Genomic DNA, 22,186 nt, shown 5'->3' with positions numbered 1-22,186 from the left:
GTGTTGGAGTTCTGTTGTCTTGTTTAGATGTTGAGTTGCAAAAGGTTTAGGTGTTTGCTGCTAGTCTGTTTTTTATTTCCAGTAGCTGACTTATCACAGGCAGTCCTGGAAGAAACTGCCATGCGCAGACCTTTTACGAGGCGACGTCTGAGCTCGTATGGATTTCGTTAAATTCCTTGGCATTTAGTGTAGGCTGGGTGTTTCCTCAGGCTTTTTTAAAATATATAAATATATAGTCCCCGCATTTTAAGTGAGTTTTCGGTCTTGGCAATTTTCTCCAATACTGACATAAAAGGAAACATCTAGGTCTGAAGACTGTAACCGGAATATCCATGGGACAAGGTGGGGTTGGCCAATGGTCCATTCTCCGCCATCCATAGAGCTCTCCAAATGGAACTTTTCTGCAGTAGAAAGCTTAAAGTGGACTGTGCCCTGGGTATGCTCTGTGGAATCATCACATCCTGGATCCAGGCCCCTTCACGATATCACATTCACCAGATTTAGAAAAAAAACACTTCATGATGGGTTTATGTCTAGTATTAGAATGTATTAGAACCTCTGTCTGGTGTAGTGCAATCCAGACCTCCGTCAAAAAGCACCTAGAGGGGGGGAAGGTCCACTATTATTCACTTAGTGAAATGCAAGTGGAAAGGCAGTGGGGTTATTTATTTCTCTTGGTCATTTCCAAGCCCCTATACCCACACGGGGGAGTATCGCCACAGAGTGGAGGTTTGGAGTTTTCCTTCTCCTAGATGGGTTGCGTTATTTAGGCTGACGTGCCCCATCAACACGAAGCTAAACTGGTTTTGAGGCGCCAGTGTTCCGCCTTTCATCCCTTCTCCTGTCAGTTTGTAAGAACAGGTTCCGCCGGATTTTTGAGAAAATCACACGTGAAGGCCAGGAGCTGGATTTGACTGTCAGAGGCATTTAGAGACGCAAGCCATGGGAGCATTTCTTGGAAAGTGGGTGCTTATCCCCACTTTCACCACCGGCATTGACAGTCCTTTGGAACACTACAGCAGTATTTATAGATTTGCAGCAAGCCTATGATAGAGTGTGGAGAAAAAGTCTATTTTTGAAGATGAAAAAAATGGGCATCCATGGAAAAATGTACAGCTGGATCAGGGCATTCTTAAAAAACAGAACCATCCAAACCCGATTCGAAGGTGCCATCGCTAGTAAAAAAAAGTTTGGAAGAAGGACTACCACAAGGTTCAGCCCTTAGCTGCACTCTCTTTCTAATCTTCATGAATGACCTCCCAGACCTCATTTCTGTCAATAAGGCACTTTATGCAGACGACCTTTTAATTTGGACTACAGAGAAATATCCAGTGCCAAACTAAATAGAGCCCTCACAACTATCTCCACATATTCAAAATTATGGAAAATGGAAATAAACAAAGAAAAGTCAGTTTATTCAATCTTTAGCCACAGCAACAAAACAGCAAAAAGAAACTACATCCTAAAAATAGACTCTCAGCCAATAAATAAAGAAGAAAATCCAACATATCTTGGTGTAAAACTAGACCAAAGACTGTCTCTAAAACACTTTATGGCAGATTTAAAAGAAAGGGGAAATCACAAAGATTAAACATAATAAAACACCTAGCAGGAACATCCTGGGGAGCTGAAAAGAAAACCTTAAGACAGTTATACACTGGATATGTCAGATCTGTAATGGATAACTGTCTCTCCATACAAGTAGCTGCCAACAAAACCTATCAATCATCATTAGATACAATCCAAAACCAAGCCTTGCAGTTAATTAGTGGAGGTATGAGAACTACTCCCACAGCAGCCTGTGAAATAGACTCCAATATTGAACCTCTTAAGTTAAGGTGCATCAGAGCAGCATTAGAAGCTATTGAGAGATACAGAAGGTTGGAAGACGATCATCCAAATAAATTACTAACACAGAGAAATAGGAAAAACAACCAAAAAAAGCAAAGGACTCTGATCCAACTTACTGACGAACTAGCCCTAAAACACCACCTACCCAATAACAGAGAAAAAATTACCAGGTTTTCAAACATTACACCCGGACTAAACTACAAACAACCAACCATCAAAACACATTTACTAAATAACACCTTAACAAAAGAATCAAATCCACTGGAGCTCAAAGTAGGCACGCTTGAAACAATCGAAAGCTATCAAAAAACAGCTATCCATATTTATACAGACGGATCGGCTTTCAAAGCTACCATCAATGCTGGTCTTGGTGCCTTCCTGGTCTTCCCTAAAAATAAACACTTTGAGATAAGCGCACCCTATGGTGATTACTGCTCAAACTTCCAAGCTGAAATTGAGGCAATTACCATAGCACTCCAGACAGTGGAAAACAAATTATATGAAGGAGTGCAACCACCATCAGATATTGTTGTCTTTACAGACTCCCAATCTACTCTGCAAGCACTTAACAACAGCACCTTAAACAGCCCAAGAGAGTTGACAACACTCATTGTGATAATCCACCAGATGATATCAAAATTAAATATCAATATTACACTACAGTGGATCCCTGGACACATTGGCATCATGAGAAATGAAAAGGCAGATAAGCTATCAAAGGCAGGTTCATCTATGGAACAACCAGATAGACCTGTTAACTACCTCACCCTAAGGTCAATGTTAGTCAACAATCACAAAGAGGAGTGGCTCAACCAATGGGCATCAGGAAACACAGGCAGAGCCATGTACAGAGAAATGACTACGCCTAACAAACTGGACAGTATTAACTTCCTCCCCCGCAAAGAACAATCTACAATCATCCAACTAAGAACAGGACACACACCACTATTAAATTACCACCTGAACAAAATAAACTCCACACAACTACCCCTTTGAAGACATTGCGCCCACCCCTTTGAAACCGTAAACCATATCCTCTTTGAATGCCCCTCCCTAATCCACCTTAGGCAGACCCTACTTCCACTACAGCCCAACATAACCAACACCCTGTACGGCAGTGCTGAACAACTGAAGAAAACAGCACACTTTTTTTCCTTGGCACAGTCTGCAAAAGAGCTCACAGCTCAGCAGCAATAAAGCTGGCTAGAAGAAGAAGAAGAATGTCATAATGTGAGATCTAGTCAGTTTCATCAGGAAACCAAGCACTTGACTACTCTGCTGCCATGTATATTCCTCAAAACCTAATCTTGTGAACTTTAAATGTGTAAGAGTCCTGGATCTTGATATTTGCATACTCTTGTATCCTTGAACTTTTCTAAATGACTTTTTTTTTTTTTTTGTATCGCAGAACACTGATGCCTCTCCGTAGGTTGGCCTGCATTAGCCGTAAATGAAGATGATGTTAGAATGAAAACAATTGAGAAGGTCATTCGCAAGTTAAAGGCAACTTTGGTATCAAACATTTTCCTAGAGATAGGTACAAAACAGCTATAGAGGACAAAAATAGAAAGTATTACCGCCCTGCTGAAATAAAGGTATGAGTTTTAAAAAAAATAGTTCTTACTTTACATTTACACGCTTTGTTTTAAGTTTGTACATTTTTGTTTCAAGTTTCTCAGTACTGTTTTTTTAACTCTTCAAATAAAACACAAATGTATCAAAACTACTGTTACAATTATTATTCTCCCATTTTTTTTAATATAATTCCAAGAATTAAAATGGAAAGTAAATTATTTAAAAAGAAAAGATGATTGATTTGTCTGTGTAGTCTCACTTCCCTTTATCTCACTCAGATCAAATGTATTTTCAAAACAGTGGGGTTTCAAAATACTTTGTGTCTTATATGTTGGAATTACAAAGTTGTATTAGAATATTGAACATTTAGACAAGTAATTCTTTTAGTACTACTATTAGAGTCTACAGATATTGGGTTAAAACCAAATTGTTAATTTTTTTCTATCAACAGTTTTTATTATGGGACAAAATTTTTTTTTTCTAATAAAAAAAATGAGTGTTTTATCAAATTATCAAAAAGTGTTTGATTAAATAACATTTGTATGGGTCAATGAGATTATATTGTTCTATTAGCTGCTCCAATAACTTAATAATTGTGAAACATCTCTCTTCTACAGTTTTGATGGGATTGAATTTGAGGGACCTAAGATGTCATTTTAATTGATTTACAGTAAGTTTTTTTTTTCTTTTAATTAAGTTTTAAAAAAAAAAGGTTGCTTCTCATTTGTCTTAATTGTTAGCACACTCATGACAAAATAATTAATCAATATGTCATTTACTACACCATGAAGTAATAGTACCTCTCCCACAATTTAAATTAATCTACCCAAAGAACCCAACTATGTTTGAAAAAAAAAAAAAAAAGATTATATTTATGAAAAGTACTAAAAAACAACATTTTTGTTTTAATTGGTTTTAAAAATTGTTATTTGTTCTGGTACAGGTGCATTTCAACTAAGCACAAAGCCTCCCTATCTTATCTTATATAATACAGACGTTACTTCAAAAAAGAACATGATTACGTCCTATGCGTCATGCATTTAGTCATGCAAATTAACCAATGACTTAAATTCTGCCAAGTCACTGGTTTTCCTGGCTAGCTCAGGAAAGGCTAGCTCCCTATTTCAGATAAATAAGTTTCTTTTATAATGTGCTTCAACAGAGCCCTGATGTTCACCTGTCCAATTCATGATGGGTTTTGAAAAAGGAAAAAAAAATATTCTTAGAATAATTGAAAATGAGCCTAGCCTACTGAATGAAACCTGTCCCACATCTCTAGTGTCATTTCAACCCATACTTATACAAAGTCAATTGCTACATTTAAGATTATCTTAAAATATTTGTTTGATTTTCAGTTTATAAGCACAGTAAGACTTTCTGATCTTTTGGCATCATTTTACATAGCTCAGGTAAGGCTCATTTTTCTTGTTTGTTTTACTTTACTACCTTAATGTAAAAGTATTTGATCAGTAGTTTTTTTTTTTTTAAAGGCTAAAAAATCTTTCAAAACCTTCCTTGGCTTTTTTGAAGGATCATCTGAATCATCTTCTTCTTCCTCATTCTTATTTTTATGCTGGAGCATTCAGATGACTTAACCAATATTTTTATATCAACTGAGCAGTGGTTTTAATCAGGGATCTCTCCATATAGTTTTCTTTCTTTTGGAGTGTTTTGAGGTCAGTTTTGAGGTCAGTGTCTTGTACAGGCCTCATGGTAAAGAGAACAGTTTTGAAGGACATTCTCTGGTGACACTCCACATAGGCAGATTTCACTGGTTCCAATTTTGAGCTTCCGGTACATATGTTGTCTCATTCCGTTGTGTCCAGTCCTGAGTCGAAAGATTAGGCATTGATCTTGTCAGGATAGCTTATAATAGGCATCATCTTTCTTGTCTGAATCATCTAAAATAAAACATCTATTAACAGCTCACATCATATTTAATGTATAGTTCGTTCATTATAATTCATAGGACACATCTGTCCTCTAGGTGGCACATTCCATTTTTTTGTGCCTTTCTGATGAGCTTGGAATGTTTGGCTGCATACTGGGTAAATGTAAGGCTGTGTGGATTTCTATTTTTCTTCTTTCAAGGCTTTTTTTTTTTCTTTATCCTTTGCAGTTTGTGCTTCTATTCTCATAGTGTGGTGTCCATATGCTCTATCATTTAGAGCTAAGCTTCATGGCATGCCTTCTATACACTGTCCATGATTCAAAGTATAGAGAATTGTTGAGAGGAAAAGTCAGACTGACCTCTAGTTAAGTTTGTATGGTGATGGCTTCTCTGTGCCAGACACTTTTGGTCATTCTGTCTTAGCTATTTGGGAGTCTATGTCTAGGTATCATTATGTGTCAGAACAAAGTTTAAGCTTGACATTTTAAGTTCCTAAGTTAATTGATCAGCAAACCTTTCTTCTCTACTATATCATGTAATGTATGCTAAAAATGGTTGTTGTTTTTTTTTTTTCAATATGTAAACAAATATTTAGTGAGGATAAGACAGTTCAAATGTTTTTTTTTTGTTTTGAAGAAGACAGAAACTGCCAGACAGTCTGCTCTGAACTCCCAAGAGTACTCCAAATTACCAGGTAAAAGTTTGTGATAGGATCTAGTAACTGTTGATTATTATGAACGAATAATAAAAGACTGGATATAACTTATAAGACATGAAATCAGCTGTTTAATCTAACGCCATATTGGTTGACAACAACAGTTACAAGGGATGTTACTCCCAAACACTGATTGGTGCAACCTATATAAAACACACATCAACATCCTTCCCTTTCTATAGCTAACAAAATACATATCAGAAATATTTGCAATTAAAATAACAAACATTAATAACTCATCATATTTTATAAATATTATAACAACTAAAAAAATAAAAATAAATTTCAATTGAGAGTTTGACACATATAGAATAAATATTTCAACCTGCATATTAATATTGTCATAAAAATTCTTAGTACATATCATAATCCCTATGCCACACATGTCTATTTGTTTCTCGAGTGCTAGTTCTTGTTGGCATATTTCTATCACAATTATTGTCTGGTACATGAGAAACTACTTCAGACTGTGATGCATGTTGAGAACAGTTATCAGAGAAATCTGGCCTTTCATTATCATCATCATCATCCAAGACATTCCCATCATAGACATCTGTGTCAGTGTCTTTCAAAATAGTTTTACTTGGCCTAATATGAAATCTGTTGCTTATGTAGAGTCCTCCATTATCTCCCTTGATCTTATAAGATCTTGGAGATGGATGTTCCCTGATCATTCCAGGATACCATCCAGTTTGACCTGGGTTTTGGTAATAAATAGTTTGCCCTAGATGGAGTTTTGGTAAATCCTGAGCTTGCTTATCATATTGTCTTTTTACTTGTCGTTTGTAATTCTCTTTCTTCTCAGCTACAACATGTTCACTTAAACACTTTGACGTGCTGGGAATTAATGTCTGAGGACTTCTTTTGAGGCACATTTCAGCTGGGCTAAATCCAGTACATTTCTGAGGTGTATTTCTGAGTTCCAGTAAAGCTTCATATGGATCATCACCATTATGATTAGTTTTCAGTATTAAATTCTTCATTATCTTTACAGCAGCTTCCGCCTTCCCATTTGTTCTCGGATAACCAGGATCTGATCTGATGTGATTGATGTTCCATCGCCTTGTGAATCTCAAAAACTCATTTGAACTAAATTGTGGACCTCCATCTGTTATTAACATTTTTGGAGCACCAAAACGAGCAAATTGTTGTCACAGTCCAGTTTTAGAACCACTGTGACATGATGTGACACTCAGTCACCCATTGTAATATTCCGTGCTGAGAACATGTGAATAAGTTAAAGGACTCTAAAATAAGGGTCAATGTTAACTAGTTAGTGAAGAACTCCAGCAGAGAGTGGATGTACGATTTTCTCTGTCTGTAATATGTACCTTAATGAATTTGATCTTATGTTAACTTTAGAGATTTCTTCGGACTTATATTGTGAACATTTCATTGATGTGATTACCTATTCTACATGGCATGAGCAGCCAGTATTTATTGGTTTATATTTTGTGACGGCTGAAGTCGCCAGTATATTTTGTGAATTATATTTTAATGTATAATAAAATTATCGTCTGCTACAAGAGCATTTATTAATGTTTCGGAACGTTTGTGCTTGAAGAGTTCAGTATGCTAGTATACGCACGCACCTGCAAATATAGTGCGTATGAGAGAGTATCTACTTAAGGAACAATACCTACAACACACGGACACATTCACGTCGTCACGCCTACAACTAAAACTAGGCAGCGACATTTGGTGGCCAGTAAAGGTGTCTTAAAAGACAAGTGAACCTGCACGTTCTCAACGGATCTCAATTGCCTCTATAGTAAACAGCGCAAGACTACACCTTAGACCGGTACTTTTTTCTCAAGATGGCGTCTAACTAAACAAGGACCAAATCCAGTCTGCCCACAAGATCTACAAGGAAATCAAGGTATTTACAAGGCATTGCTGTCCAACCTGTAATAAAGCAAGCTATAAAACATCACTAGATCTAGATTTGAACTCGGTGTCAAAACGCCACAGAACGCACTTGCCTGATCGCCACTGGCTAGACAAGATTCCAACACATGTTGAAATTCAGGTCATCTCTAACTAGATCTAGGTCATCATAAACTAGTTAGACATCAACACCAGTCACGCCATTACATGCAGACCGAATCATTCAAGTAACCTAAATAGCTTTGCCAAAGCTATTCTACATCTGCATGCTGAGATCCATTCAACTTAATCAACCCTGTTCCTAGATCTACCTGTGACACCTGTGTGAAACCGAAAGCAGAAGACGACTCTATTCCTAACTAGAGCTACAGGTGTCGTCTGAAAGAAAGAGCTATACCATTCAAGACATCGTTTGATGACAGATACACCGCTTCATCACTAGTGCTCGCCACTATTCATCATTGGCACACTCGCACCTTGACATGGTCGTACCATTCAGGTCTTGTAGAGAAATAGCTCTCAGCTGAGACATTCTCTTACTTATGGTCAATATTTTTTTTTCAGCATACTGATGGATATCCTGATTTGATGTTATTTATTTGGGCTACTTAGGAGTAATACATAGCCTAATATACAAGTAACTGTACAAGTTCTATTTTTCCAAGAACTGGATTATATTAATTTGAACTAACAGAAGCCCCTAGTAAGTAATTATCTTGGATTACCTAGTTGTGAACTTCCTAACCACTGTGGATTATTATTTTGGAGTACTTGACAGAACTTGTATTAATTGTAAATTTGAGCCATCTTATGGCATTGAACTGGATTATTTTTCTACTACCACTTTAATGCTCATAGTGACGTGTATTCTTAAATTGGATTACTTATACATGGATTATTGAACCACTCAAGCTGTAATTGCATTTGACAAGCTACAAGAGAGAAGAGGATTAAACTACACTAGTCAACAAGAAAAGAGTCTGTAAGTCATTATTAACTAATTAAATACATGCATATGATTATAAAGTACATGGATTTTGCTTTGATATAGCAGTAATTAAACTTGATTGTTAGTAGAGTTAGTAATTGATAACTCTTGGCATTCTTGGAGCCATATTTTGATTTCATTTCTCTACGTGTTTTTTTGAGGGTATCATAACAATAGGATCTATTAGGGTCTATCCTATTTGTTCTTTAACCTCTATAAGGCCCAATGCGTTTGAGGCTCTCCTTGTTGGTACGGAGGTCATAGAATATAGTGGGAAAATATTTATTTAGCTGTTGAGTCTTGTTTGTATTTCTGTCAGTGTACTTAATCTGTATCTATATTGTTGTTTGTTTAAAAGTCCTGTATCCATATATCTGTATTTCTCCTGTCACATTTCTACTTTTTATTAATTTCTTTAAAAGCAGACTGTGTTGTTCTCTATATTGTTTCTGTGTTTGTCCTTTTACTTATACTGTACATATATTTCTTTCTTTTACTAATTTACATTTTTTACTATTTTACTTCGGCACAACAGCACACATGTATAACATATGTTGATATTTATGACTATTGAATTTGAATAGTTTATAATTGAGTAACTAATGAGTAAATTTTGATCTAGATCGATACATTTGTTTGACAATTCTCATTACATTCTGTCATTACATTATAACCATTGATTGAAATTTTTTATTATTGTATAATACACACATGTAAAATAATTGACACACACTGTATTAATAAGCATAACACAGTACATTCTTCCTCACTTAATTAACTAATTATTTTGAGCACACTAAGCATTAAACATGTCTTCCTATGACAAAATTTTAGAACTAGTGAAAGTCATGGAACTAGAAGGGGATGAGAAAAAGGAATTTATCAAAAAAGAATTAGAAAAGGCTGAAAAGAGAGAAAGGGAGGAAAGAGATAGGGCTGATAAAGAAAAAGATAGAATAGAAAAGGATAAAGATAGGGAAGAAAGAGCTGCTGAAAGAGCTCATCAAAAAGAATTAAAAGAACTAGAAACTAAACAAAGAGAAAGCCAGGACAAAGTAGAGTTAGCCAAACTAGAAGCTGCCAAAACAAATCCCAACATTATAACCCAACAGTCTACAACAAAGCCATTCATCTCTAAATTCCATAAATACAATTCAAAAGATGAAACACTTGAAAACTATTTAGTCCAATTTGAGCATATTGCCTCAACTTATAATCTTAACAATGAGGACATGGCCAAACACCTACTAGCAAACTTGTCGGGAGAACCCCTCAACATCATTTCCACTTTAACTGTAGACCAAAAGAAAGACTATGCGGCAGTAAAGACTAGATTACTAGAGCACTTCGGGAAAAATTCAGACTTCTATCGTAAGCTGTTCAGGGACACTAAATTGAAAAAAGATGGGGACTTTAATAGAATAATATTCGACATGAGGACTAATATGATAAAATGGTTAGAGCTAGCAAAATGTGACATCAAGGACCCGACACAAATCCTAGACATGCTACTTATTGACAATGTCCTCAACAACGTGACAGACTTGGTATTTACTTTCCTTAAAGAAAAAAAGATCAAGACAGAGACTGAACTGATAACGAATCTAAATTTATTTAAAGACAGTCACCCTGGACACACCATTGACAAAAGAGAGCTATACCAACTTGCAGCCACAGCAACAACATCCAACAACAACAACAATGATAAATACAAATGGTCTAACACCAAGACTTGTTTCAATTGTGGGAGAAGAGGTCACGTGAAAAACCAATGCAAAGCTCCTATAAACTACAATAACAATTATAGGTACAGAAGCTACACTAATTTCTACAACCCAAACAGCTATAAGCACAATAATAATTACAATAATAGACCATATAGACCACACCAGAGTGCAAGTCCCAATGAAAGAAGAAATTTTACAAACAGTTACAAACACAATAACTATAATAGAAACAACAGACAATCTAGAAGGGACCAATTTAACTACCACACAAACAACCACCCAAACAACTACAATAGCGGAAATAGAAACAATAGAAACAACAATGGCAATAACACCAACACCCATAGAGAGGAAAATGTAGCCTATATGCAATCAAATAAGTCCAAAATAAAAGTCTTTCCATCCTATGTCAATTCTAAAGAAGTAGGATCAATTCGTGACAGTGGAGCCACGGCAATAATAGTTAAAGCCTCTTTAGTTGAACCAGGACAGTATCTGGAAGTTACAGTAAAAGTGACCTATGCAAACATACAAAAATTTGATATTTGCAAGACCGCTAAAGTCCTAATAGAATCACCCTGTATTACAGGAGAACTAGAAGCCATAGTCATGGACACCCCAGCACAAGATCTAATAATAGGCAATGTAGAAGGTGTAAAAGATCCAACACTAGAAGAAGTTATGCAATGGGCGGAAGATAGACAAAAGTATTCCCTATTCAAGCATGAGGCATTATTAGTTGAAACCAGATCACACAAAAAAATAACACCAGAAATAGAATGCCCCACTGTATTACTTAATGAAATAGGCATAACTAGGGAGGAACTAATAGCTATGCAGAAAAATGACACCACAATACAAGACCTCTTAAGCAAAGATTATAACAAGATAAATTTAAATAACCACCTTATAGAAATTAACAACTTAGCCATTAGATACAACAGGAAAGAAAACTGTACTAGACTTCAAATCCTGATCCCTATAACTTTAAGAGCTAAAATATTAAATATGGCACATGATGACCCCACAGCAGGACACTTAGGAAAAAAAAAAGTATATACTAAGATAGCCAACAAATTCTTCTGGCCAAAGATGGGAAAGGACATTAAGAACTATGTAAACAGTTGCACAAAATGTGCCAAACAAAAAACAGTGACTAGAGCCCCATTAGAAAAATCAGATAAATCTCACTATTTTTGGGACAAAATTGCCATGGACATAATGGGACCCCTAACTACCAGCAGTAAAGGGAATAAATATATTTTGGGTATCATTGACATGTCCACTAGATGGGCAGAGGCATTTCCTCTAAAAGATATAAAGGCTATTGACATATGTAATTGTTTAAAAACACTTTTTCTTAAATTTGGATTCCCTAATAAGTTACTGTCAGACAATGCATCAAACTTTAAGTCCCACCTTAACCAGGCATTTGCAGAAATGACTAACATCCACCTCGTCCATAGCACTATCTACTCACCACAGGGAAATGGAGTCATAGAGAAATGGAACAGAACTGTAAAACAGATGATATATAAGCTAGAAAGAGACTCAATGAGTACCTGGGACCAGACTCTTAGCTATGCTATATTTGCCTACAACACTAGCATCCATGAAACCACCAAATTCAGCCCCTATGAGCTTGTATTTAACAGAAAACCTAAAGGACCATTAGAGTTATGGGCCGACAACATGTTAAACTTAGAGAACATAGAACAGTACCATCCTTGGATAATTCAGACCAAACAACAGCTTAGACAAGGAATAAAACTAGCAGAGATAAACATGGACAAAAATCTAGAAAGGCATAGGAAAATAAAAAACAGAAATAGAAAACTAAGAACACTAAATGTAGGTGACCAAGTTTTTGTTAAGATAGAAAACAAACACTGTAAAGATAAGAATGAGGGACCATTTAAAGTTATAGAGAGAATTAATAACAAAGTGTACATCATTGATAAAGATGGTAGAGAATGCAAACTCAATATTGATAAACTTGTTAAATTGGATAAGAGACAAATAACTGACACAGATATAATTGAACTTGATGTAGAAACCAAACACAACATACAAGAACATATAGCAAGCACCATAAACACCACACACAACAGTAGTCCAAATATTGAAAATGATATGTTACAGAATTTGACAGTTAAATATAGTGATGTAATTACACAAAAGCTAGGATGTACCAATCTGATAGAACACACAATAAAACTCAACAAAGCACTACCAACTAAGACAAAAGCCTATAGTATCCCCAAAGCATACGAGGACCTAGTTAGAACAGAAATGACCAACTTAATCAAAGATGGGAAGATAGAGAGATCAGAAACATGTAAATATGCATCACCCATGGTCATTGTAAAAAAGAAAGACAGTGGCGTAAGAATCTGCTGTGACTTTAGAGAAATAAACAAATGCACAATCATAGACCCAGAACCCCACTGACAGTATAATTACAACTTTAAGTAAATCATCCCTATTCACAACAATGGACTTAAACAGAGGCTTCTGGCAGATTAAAATGGACCCTGACTCTAAGGAATATACTGCATTCAAATGCACTATGCCAGGCCTAGAAGGTATCTATGTCTGGAATGTCATGCCATTCGGCTTAATAAATAGTACAGCCACATTTCAGAAATGCATGTCAAAATTATTAGAAGGCATAAATAATGTATTGTCTTATGTAGATGACATTTGTGTTTTCACCAACTCACAACAGGAACACATTCATGTACTAGAGCAAATATTTTCAAGACTAAGAACACACAACATGACATTAGCCCCCAAGAAATTAAACCTAGCCAAGCCTGAAATCCAATTCTTAGGATATTGCATTACCAATGACAAAATCACACCCACTGAAACAAACCTAACAAAGATTAAAAACATAAAAGAACCTAGGACTAAGAAAGACATGAGATCATTATTAGGACTTTGCAACTTTTATAGAAAGTTCATTCCAAATTATGCACAGATAATTGAACCCCTTGTTGAATTTACTAAAAAGAAGCATGGAAACACAATTTGTATGGATGAAAAAAGTAGACTAGCATTAAGCAACTTAAAAGATAAATTTAATGAGAAACTAGAATTAGCCAGTATTGACCCAACATCAACAATATCACTATACACTGATGCCTCCAACACTGGTATTGGGGCATGCTTACTACAGCAAAGAGAGTCATTTTTTAAGCCAATAGTACACATCAGTAGAACACTATCTGAAACAGAAAGAAAATACTCAGTGATTGAAAAAGAATTATTAGCCATTGTATGGTCAGTTGTAAAACTCAAGAATTACTTGTTAGGAAGATTTTTCAGCATTAAGTGTGATCATAAACCATTACTGGCACTAAAAAGAAAAGAGCTAAAAAATGACAGGATAAACAGATGGACACTCATTCTCTCAGATTACAAATTTGACTTACAAAGCATTCCAGGACATGAAAATGTAATAGCTGACTTTTTATCCAGATACATAATACATGAAAATGAAGCAAGTGATAATAATGACATTAAACACATCAGCCAGGACATTCTGATAGAGTAAATAAGCAGTAAAAATCACTTAGAAACAAGTAGAAGTAGTCAACTAAGCAAATTAACATTCTACACATTTTTCAAATAGGTCATGACACTTTATTGTTACACTTTTCTTTTGGGTCATGATGACATTTATGCTTATGATCAATAACAGATCATCTATTTACTCATTGTATTTTATTGTCAACTTGTAATATGACAAATACCAGATGTGTTTATTTTGTGTGTATATATTGTACTTTATTACTGATCATGCACAGCAATGTAAACAATGAGATGTAAACAACAGTGAACTACTTGAACTGTTGACCTAAATTTTTTTTCATAACAACTCACAGATGTAAGTATTGTCTAAAATTTTTTACATACCTGAATACTACAATGAATGTTTATAAACATGGAAATTTGTTTACTATTGTACTTCAATACTACACTCAGACTATTTATAGTAGTCTTATGCAAGGTCAACCTTGAACTGGATTGACATGTCTCTAATTTTTTTTATTTTTCTTGATGATGGCAAAACTTAGAATAATATTTTGACACAGCACATCACAATTGTAAATAAACATTAATTTTTTTCTGTAATCATTTTGAGTAAATTTACTCAGTGTGTCAAATGATACACATTGATAATGTTGTGCATCTACAATTATAGTAAAACATTGGATGTGGTATAACTTATATATTTTTTTCCTTTTTTATATTGATTAGCATGTGATTGCATGTACAAATTTTTTCAGTACAAATGTATGCATAAAGCTGTTAACACTTGATGGAGGTACTTTTCATTACAATTAGTGTGATATTTCAGTGATTTTGCTCTCAGTGAATTAAGTATATAAATGATTATACATTTTGGACTCAGTAATTTATATGATGTTATACATAATTACTAAGATTATATAAGATGATATGAGCAATTGAAGTGAACTTACAGCACTTCATGGAATAAGGTACTAAGCTCATATATATATTTGTTCAGTGATATTGATGTAAAATATACTTGTCAAAGATTTTTGGTCAAAAATCTTTTTGGAGTGTGGGGCGTATGTCACAGTCCAGTTTTAGAACCTCTGTGACATGATGTGACACTCAGTCACCCATTGTAATATTCCGTGCTGAGAACACATGAATAAGTTAAAGGACTCTAAAATAAGGGTCAATGTTAACTAGTTAGTGAAGAACTCCAGCAGAGAGTGGATGTACGATTTTCTCTGTCTGTAATATGTACCTTAATGAATTTGATCTTATGTTAACTTGAGAGATTTCTTCGGACTTATATTGTGAACATTTCATTGATGTGATTACCTATTCTACATGGCATGAGCAGCCAGTATTTATTGGTTTATATTTTGTGACGGCTGAAGTCGCCAGTATATTTTGTGAATTATATTTTATGTATAATAAAATTATCGTCTGCTACAAGAGCATTTATTAATGTTTCGGAACGTTTGTGCTTGAAGAATTGAGTACGCTAGTATACGCACGCACCTGCAAATATAGTGCGTATGAGAGAGTATCTACTTAAGGAACAATACCTACAACACACGGACACATTCACGTCGTCATGCCTACAACTAAAACTAGGCAGCGACAATTGTCCTTTTAATTTTCTTATCACATCTTGTGATGTTGTTGTTGAAAGATAATCATACTCAGTAAAATTAGAGTAATAATCAACAGTAATTAGATACCGTCTTCCATCCACTTCCATCAGGTCAGCTCCAACTTTTTCCCATGGAACATTTCCTTCATCATGTTGTATAAGTGTTTCTCTCTGGTTCATAGGTTTTCTTTCTTGACAAGCAGTGCATGTCTGCCATCTGCTTTATTTCATCAGCCATGCCTGGCCAGAATATCGTCTGTTGGGGCCTCCTCATCATTCCATCATATGCAATGTGTGCTGTGTGCAGGTTTTTCTTCATTTCTTGACGCATACTGAAAGGTATGACTATTCTTTCTCCTTTCAAAATTACTCCATTACTAAGTCCCAAAGTATCAGCAAAATCAAAATATGTTCTTATCATGTTGTCTAAATCTTGTTTTCTTTGAGGCCATCCATTCATAATTTGCTTTGATAATTTATTTAATGTGTCATCTAAGTCTGTTTCTTGTTTTATTCTTTCTAATAATGGATCCGGTATGTCCACAACTTGTGTCTGGCATATGTTAAAAACTTCATCTTGCTTCTCTTCTTGATTGCACAGTCGTGATAATGTGTCAGCAATGTGTAAACTGTTTCCTTCTACCCACTGAAATGAGAAATCATAACGATTGCTCCTTAACATCAAGTTTTGTAATCTTCTTGGAGCCTGGTTTAGAGGCTTCCTTAAGATGTTTGCAAGTGGCTTATGATCATTTATTATTATGACATGTCTTCCAAATGTATATTGATTAAATCTTTCTAGCCCAAAAACCACGGCAAGTAGTTCTTTTTCAATGAGCCCACCGTTTTTCAGTTGGTGTCAATGCTCTAGAGGCAAATTCTATTGGTTGTCCTTCTTGCATTAGTACAGCTCCAAGTCCATGTTGACTACTGTCCACTTGTATTTCCAGTTTCTTGTCAGGGTTGTAGAATATAAAAACTGGAGTATTGGTAATCATTGTTTTTATCTTGTTGAATGCCTCTTCACATTTTTCAGTCCATCTAAAATTGCAATCTTTCTTTGTTAGTTCTCTTAATGGTTGAGACACTTCGGCTAGATTGTTCAAAAATTTTGACAAATACTGCACCATTCCACATAATTTTCTTGCTTCCTGGCTATTTTCTGGTTTCTTCATTTCCAGAATAGCTTTGATCTTCTTTGTGTCAGGCTTTATGCCTTGTGCACTAATGCAGTGTCCCATGAAACTTATCTGGTCTTGTTTCTATACTGTTTTTGTTTTTGTTTCATTTGATTTAATGCGTTTCTCTTTGCATCTCTCTCTTAATCTCTTCAGTTTGTCAGAGTGATCTTTTTCTGCTTCTTCTTTGGACTGACCACATCCCACAATCACGATATCATCAGCCACATTAATGCATCCTTCTAATCCTAACAATGCTTCTGTTAACTTCTTCTGGAATATTTCTCCACTTACACTTAGTCCAAAAGGAAGTCTTGACCATCTGTACCACCCATATGGTGTGATCATGGTTGTTAGTAGACTAGACTTTTCATCTAGACGTACATGCCAGTAAGCCTCCTTTACGTCCAATTTAGAAAATATTTTAGCATTTAGGAACGGTGGCATTACAGCTTCCATAGTTGGTAACTTAAAATGTTCTCTTTTTAAAGCAGTGTTTAGATGTCTTGGTTCAATGCAGATCCTTAAATCCCCATTTGGCTTTTGAACCACAGCCATCTGGCTGACCCAATCTGTAGGTTCATTTACAGGAATTAATATTTTCCTTTTTACTAATGTCTCTATTTCTGCTTCCACTTTCTTTTGAAATGCAAATGGTATATTACGACAAGGTGATACCACCGGAGCTATGTTCTCATTGATAGTTAATGATGTTTCACCTAAATCTCCCAGATGACAATCCATTGTGTTTACTTGTGATATGAATCTATCTTCATTTAATGTGATCAGACTTAAACTTTGGCATGTTCACCGCCTAATAAGGATTGATAGTGGTTCTCTACAACTGTGAATGTTAACAAATAATTCTTTTTGTTTTTAGGATTTGTTATTATTAAGTTAGCAGTGCCCTCGGTTTTTAATTTGGAATTATTTCATATTGTTAATGTTTGAACACTCTTCTTAATTTGTGTCTTTTTAACGTATTTCTTACATATAATGTTAACATCTGCTCCTGTGTCCAGTTGAAATCTTATTTGTTGACTATTTATTATGAATAGTGCTGTCATTCTGACCCTATTTATGTTTAACACATTAATTGAGTTTAATTGTTCCTCTTGGTCAAATTCATCCATTGCATTATGCATATGTATTTTATTCTTAGTCTTACACTTAACTGCAAAATGATTTTTGCCTTTGCATTTATTGCAATTTTTTCCCCAAGCTGGGCATGCTGTTCTGTTCACTGCATGTCTGCCTCCACAAAACCAGCAATCTATTAGGTTGTTTCTGTTGTCATTTTTCTTCTGTTCTATCTTATCTCTCTTCACAACAGTTTCCTTATTTATCTCTGCCAATCCTTTTGCAGTTTGCTTGTATGTTTGGCATATCTCTATGCACTTCTTCAAGGTAAGATCATCGTGATTCAGTAATCTCTCCTGCAATCTTTTCTCCACAGCGAATATAATCTTGTCTCTAATCATTCTATCCTTTTCTTTAAAATTACATTTTTCAGCCTGAGCTCTAAGCTGCGTAATGAACACATCACAAGATGACACCTTTTCTATGTTCCAAAATCTGAAACTTTCCAGAACTTCATTTTTTCTGGGGTTGTAATAGTCGTGTAATTTCTTTAGTAATATTTGCGGGTCATTTACGTCTTCATTCTCATCATGCTGCAACTGCTCACAAATCTCTTGGGCCTGAGGTCCAGCACAATGTAATATTATTGCTTTTTGTCTGATTTTAGGTTTTTCTTCAGCTTCTATTGCTAACAGTAACAGTTCCACTTGTCTTCTCCATTGGCGAAAGTTTTCACTGACATTACCTTCAGTCACTTTTAACTCTGTTGGTGGTTTAAGTAGACCTTCTGCCATCTTCCACGAAAACTTCACTATAGTATATCTACCGTAACTGAATAACCCTGAGCCTCTATATATATATTTAATAATATTCTAGACTGAGACTCTGGAATCTACTAGATTCTAGATCTACACTTTAGATCTATTTTTTTTTTTAAATTTAACTAGATTTATATCACTGATATAAATCTAAATATAGTTCTTGTTACCGCTGCCACCATGTTGATTATTATGAACGAATAATAACAAGACTCTGGATATAACTTATAAGACATGAAATCAGCTGTTTATGAAATCAGCTGTTTAATCTAACGCCATATTGGTTGACAACAACAGTTACAAAGGATGTTACTCCCAAACACCGATTGGTGCAACCTATATAAAACACACATCAACAGTAACTATAATATATTTGTAAAGTTAACAATAGCTCTAATATAAGTGTTTGTATAAAATTATGCAATGACATTTTAACATGAGTTGTAAATTGTTTTTTTTTAAGGCCCCTTCATATGTTGACCTAACAAAGTCAAAGTTGCCAAGGAGAGTTGAGTAAATAGAAGGTTTGTGAATAAACATTTATATAAGTTGTTTATAGACATATTTTACTATCTTGCCCTGGATGTGGCAAAATATGTAGGACACAGCTGGGGCTGTGTAGCCACGGGAAATACTGCATTCCTCGCTAATCTTCGGACTCTTAGACAAGCCTTATTATTACTGGCTTACAAAAATGGAAGAGCTGCTATTAGTTTTGTGTGGTAGTATGACCATCTGACTGTCATGTTTAGATCTCAAAAACTAGAAAAACTGATTTTATGGTATTTTGCAACTTGCTAAGTTTATATTCAACAACTAATAATTGCCTTGTCATAAGGAGTCCTTTTTTTAATCTTAAGTATCTAATCAGTTTTCTTTAAAAACTTTTCTTTTTTTTCTGTTATCTTTGAAAGATTCTAATTTGTTGAATCTGGGAAGAAATGGGCATATTGAATGGTTATCATTATGATAGTGTCAAGATGTATTTAATAATTATATACAATTCAAATAGCTAGTAACTAATTACATATTTGTATCATTATTTTTCAGCGCAAAAGTTTCATTTATTAACTTTTAAAGCAATAACACAGTTGAATGTTCAAGTATCCACCTGACTGATGAATGTTCAAGTATCCACCAGATAGATGAATGTTCAAGTATCCACCAGACAGTTGAATGTTCAAGTATCCACTAGACAGATGAATGTTCAAGTATCCACCAGACAGTTGAATGTGCAAGTATCCACTAGACAGATGAATGTTCAAGTATCCACCATTTCATTAATTATCATATTTCTCTTTTAGGAAAATGTTTCTTTTTCACTTTATTTTATTTTGTACCAGTCTATTATTTTGTACCATTAAAAATTTATATTTTATGTTAGTAAAAAAGATGTTTGAAATTTTGTAGCAAAATTTTTAAAAAAAATCTCTATATATATTAAAATAGTAATTTACTCAACCTTGGAATCCTATCACTGAACTGGGAAAGCTAGCTTTGATTGTTTTTGTTGTTGTAAATATCCATATGGATAGTGTGTATATTATGCAAAGGTTGATTATTAGCTGTTAAGGTTGGAATTTTCCTTTTTTTAATTTTTTACATGATTTCAATGTTAAATACCACTGTAGTTGTCTTTCTGATAATGATGCTATGATGTGGTCTTGGTATATTTTTTCTGTGATTAGATGTTGTAACATATAGATATTGACAATGTACAAAGTTTATATACAACCAAGTTCATACATTAATCTATTTCACAATCATACAAACTATAAACTGCGTAAAGCTTTTTGTTATTATTAAAAATATAAACTGTAAAGTATTGGATGCTAAAATGCATTTGAATTGATTCTTCCCGAGCTATACTTTATTGCTTCTTCATTTTGTGTGTGCACAATCTATTGAATTAATAATGTAATTTTTTGTGACATGATTTGTGTTGGTCACATGTATAAGTCATTAGTTTCTATCATGATTTTTTAAAAAGTATTTGTGTAAAACCACAGAGGTTTCATTAAATTTGTACTTTATTAATTTTTTATTTTACATTTTTGTTAAGTTTTAATTTTACTTACAAGCTGAATTTGTATACATAGCTATGATTTGATTTGATGGAATTCTTCTTTTTATAAAATTTTACATGGTCTAAGGTTTTTGAGTTCATTGAAGCTTTTTTAGTTCATTGAAGCTTTTTTTCAAAACTGTCTGAAGAGTTGAACTGAAGGCTTGTGAAACAATAGGCCAGCAAAAAATAACAAAAGCTTCCTCTCACCAGCCTGACTGAAATGATTGTTCTGTCTGGAAGAGATCCTACTTGGTGTCTGTATCACACTACTATTTCCAATGCTTCAGAAGCTCCAGACACGGGGGCTAGAGATTGGCAGACTGCTAAGCACACCAAGAACTCCTGCCATCTTCCTGCTCTTTACCACACTCAACAATCCCCATTCCATTTGTGAAACAGAATGTTGGGATTGTTGACATGGTCATAAAGACTCTCTTCCCAACCAAGACTAGAGCAATGCTTTTCCATTCCTAATGAAGTCTTGTTTTCTTACTTCCTTGAAGCCTAATTGTTTTGACCCAGGGGTGGGGGGGGGGGGGCACTATGTTGTAGACTGGGATGTTTGCTTTCTGACAGCATTGTAGAATAATTATATTGTAATAAAATATTTTTCAAATAAAAAAATTAAATGAAACAAAACCTACATCTTGGCTATTAAAATCCAGGTTAATACTGCTATTTGTTATATAATGTATGTGTCACTGTCATGAGATGTATACATTGGATGCTTACATAAACATTGGTTTTGTGAAACATCAGTCAATTGTATTTATGACCCTACTCTAAATGGCCTAGAATGTTGAACACAAGAGTACCAGTTCAATGTTAGAGAAAATAATAGTAAGTAGGGGAGACAATAAAAGAGTTTTAATATGTTCCATCTTCTTGTTTAGTCCACTTTTGTGAATTATAGTTGAAGTTTAATTGTGTTTAATCATATTAGCCACCCAACTCTATTGTAAAAATCGTATTATACAATGCAACTTTTATCTACAGATAATGACCCTGTAAGAAGTAAAGTACCACAATGACCAACTAGCGTTACTTTCCCCAACCACTGTCTGGTGCCCAATAGATTTGGTTGGACTCTCAGGCATCATTCTATGGCCTCCTATGGATCATCTCGGTGAGATGAATGTCTGGGCATTAGCTGTGGTTGGAACGATGTTGCCCACACATCAGTTCCTCCCTCTCCATGCAGCTGATGTATCCAAAGGAACGGCAGTGCCGATACAGTTTGGGGTTAG

The 22,186-nt window shown here is 34.8% G+C and overlaps 2 protein-coding genes across 4 annotated transcripts; one reads left to right on the top strand and one right to left on the bottom strand.

Moving 5' to 3' along the window:
• Window positions 1-6,385: 6,385 nt before the first annotated feature.
• LOC129927164 (uncharacterized) lies at window positions 6,386-7,153 on the bottom strand. Its single transcript, XM_056034408.1, has one exon. It carries the CDS (start codon window positions 7,151-7,153, stop codon window positions 6,386-6,388), a length of 768 nt encoding a protein of 255 aa, XP_055890383.1.
• A 1,771-nt stretch (window positions 7,154-8,924) lies between these two features.
• Window positions 8,925-21,817, top strand: LOC129927276 (protein PFC0760c-like). Of its 3 annotated transcripts, none has more exons than XM_056035631.1 (3): window positions 8,925-14,860; window positions 19,335-19,395; window positions 19,922-21,817. In XM_056035631.1, the coding sequence occupies exon 1, from the start codon at window positions 9,717-9,719 to the stop codon at window positions 13,083-13,085; it is 3,369 nt and encodes a 1,122-aa protein (XP_055891606.1). In that variant the 5' UTR covers window positions 8,925-9,716; the 3' UTR covers window positions 13,086-14,860; window positions 19,335-19,395; window positions 19,922-21,817. The 3 variants fall into 3 exon arrangements, 2 of the variants coding, with proteins under 2 accessions (XP_055891606.1, XP_055891605.1); XM_056035630.1 differs by having other exon boundaries at window positions 8,925-14,967; XR_008778918.1 differs by lacking the exon at window positions 8,925-14,860 and adding an exon at window positions 15,817-16,134.
• Window positions 21,818-22,186: the final 369 nt, after the last annotated feature.

The sequence above is a fragment of the Biomphalaria glabrata genome, chromosome 7 (genome assembly GCF_947242115.1).
Source record: "Biomphalaria glabrata chromosome 7, xgBioGlab47.1, whole genome shotgun sequence".
NCBI classification, from domain to species: domain Eukaryota; kingdom Metazoa; phylum Mollusca; class Gastropoda; family Planorbidae; genus Biomphalaria; species Biomphalaria glabrata.
Note: the sequence above shows the minus strand (reverse complement) of the source record. Positions and strands in the feature narration are given on the sequence as shown.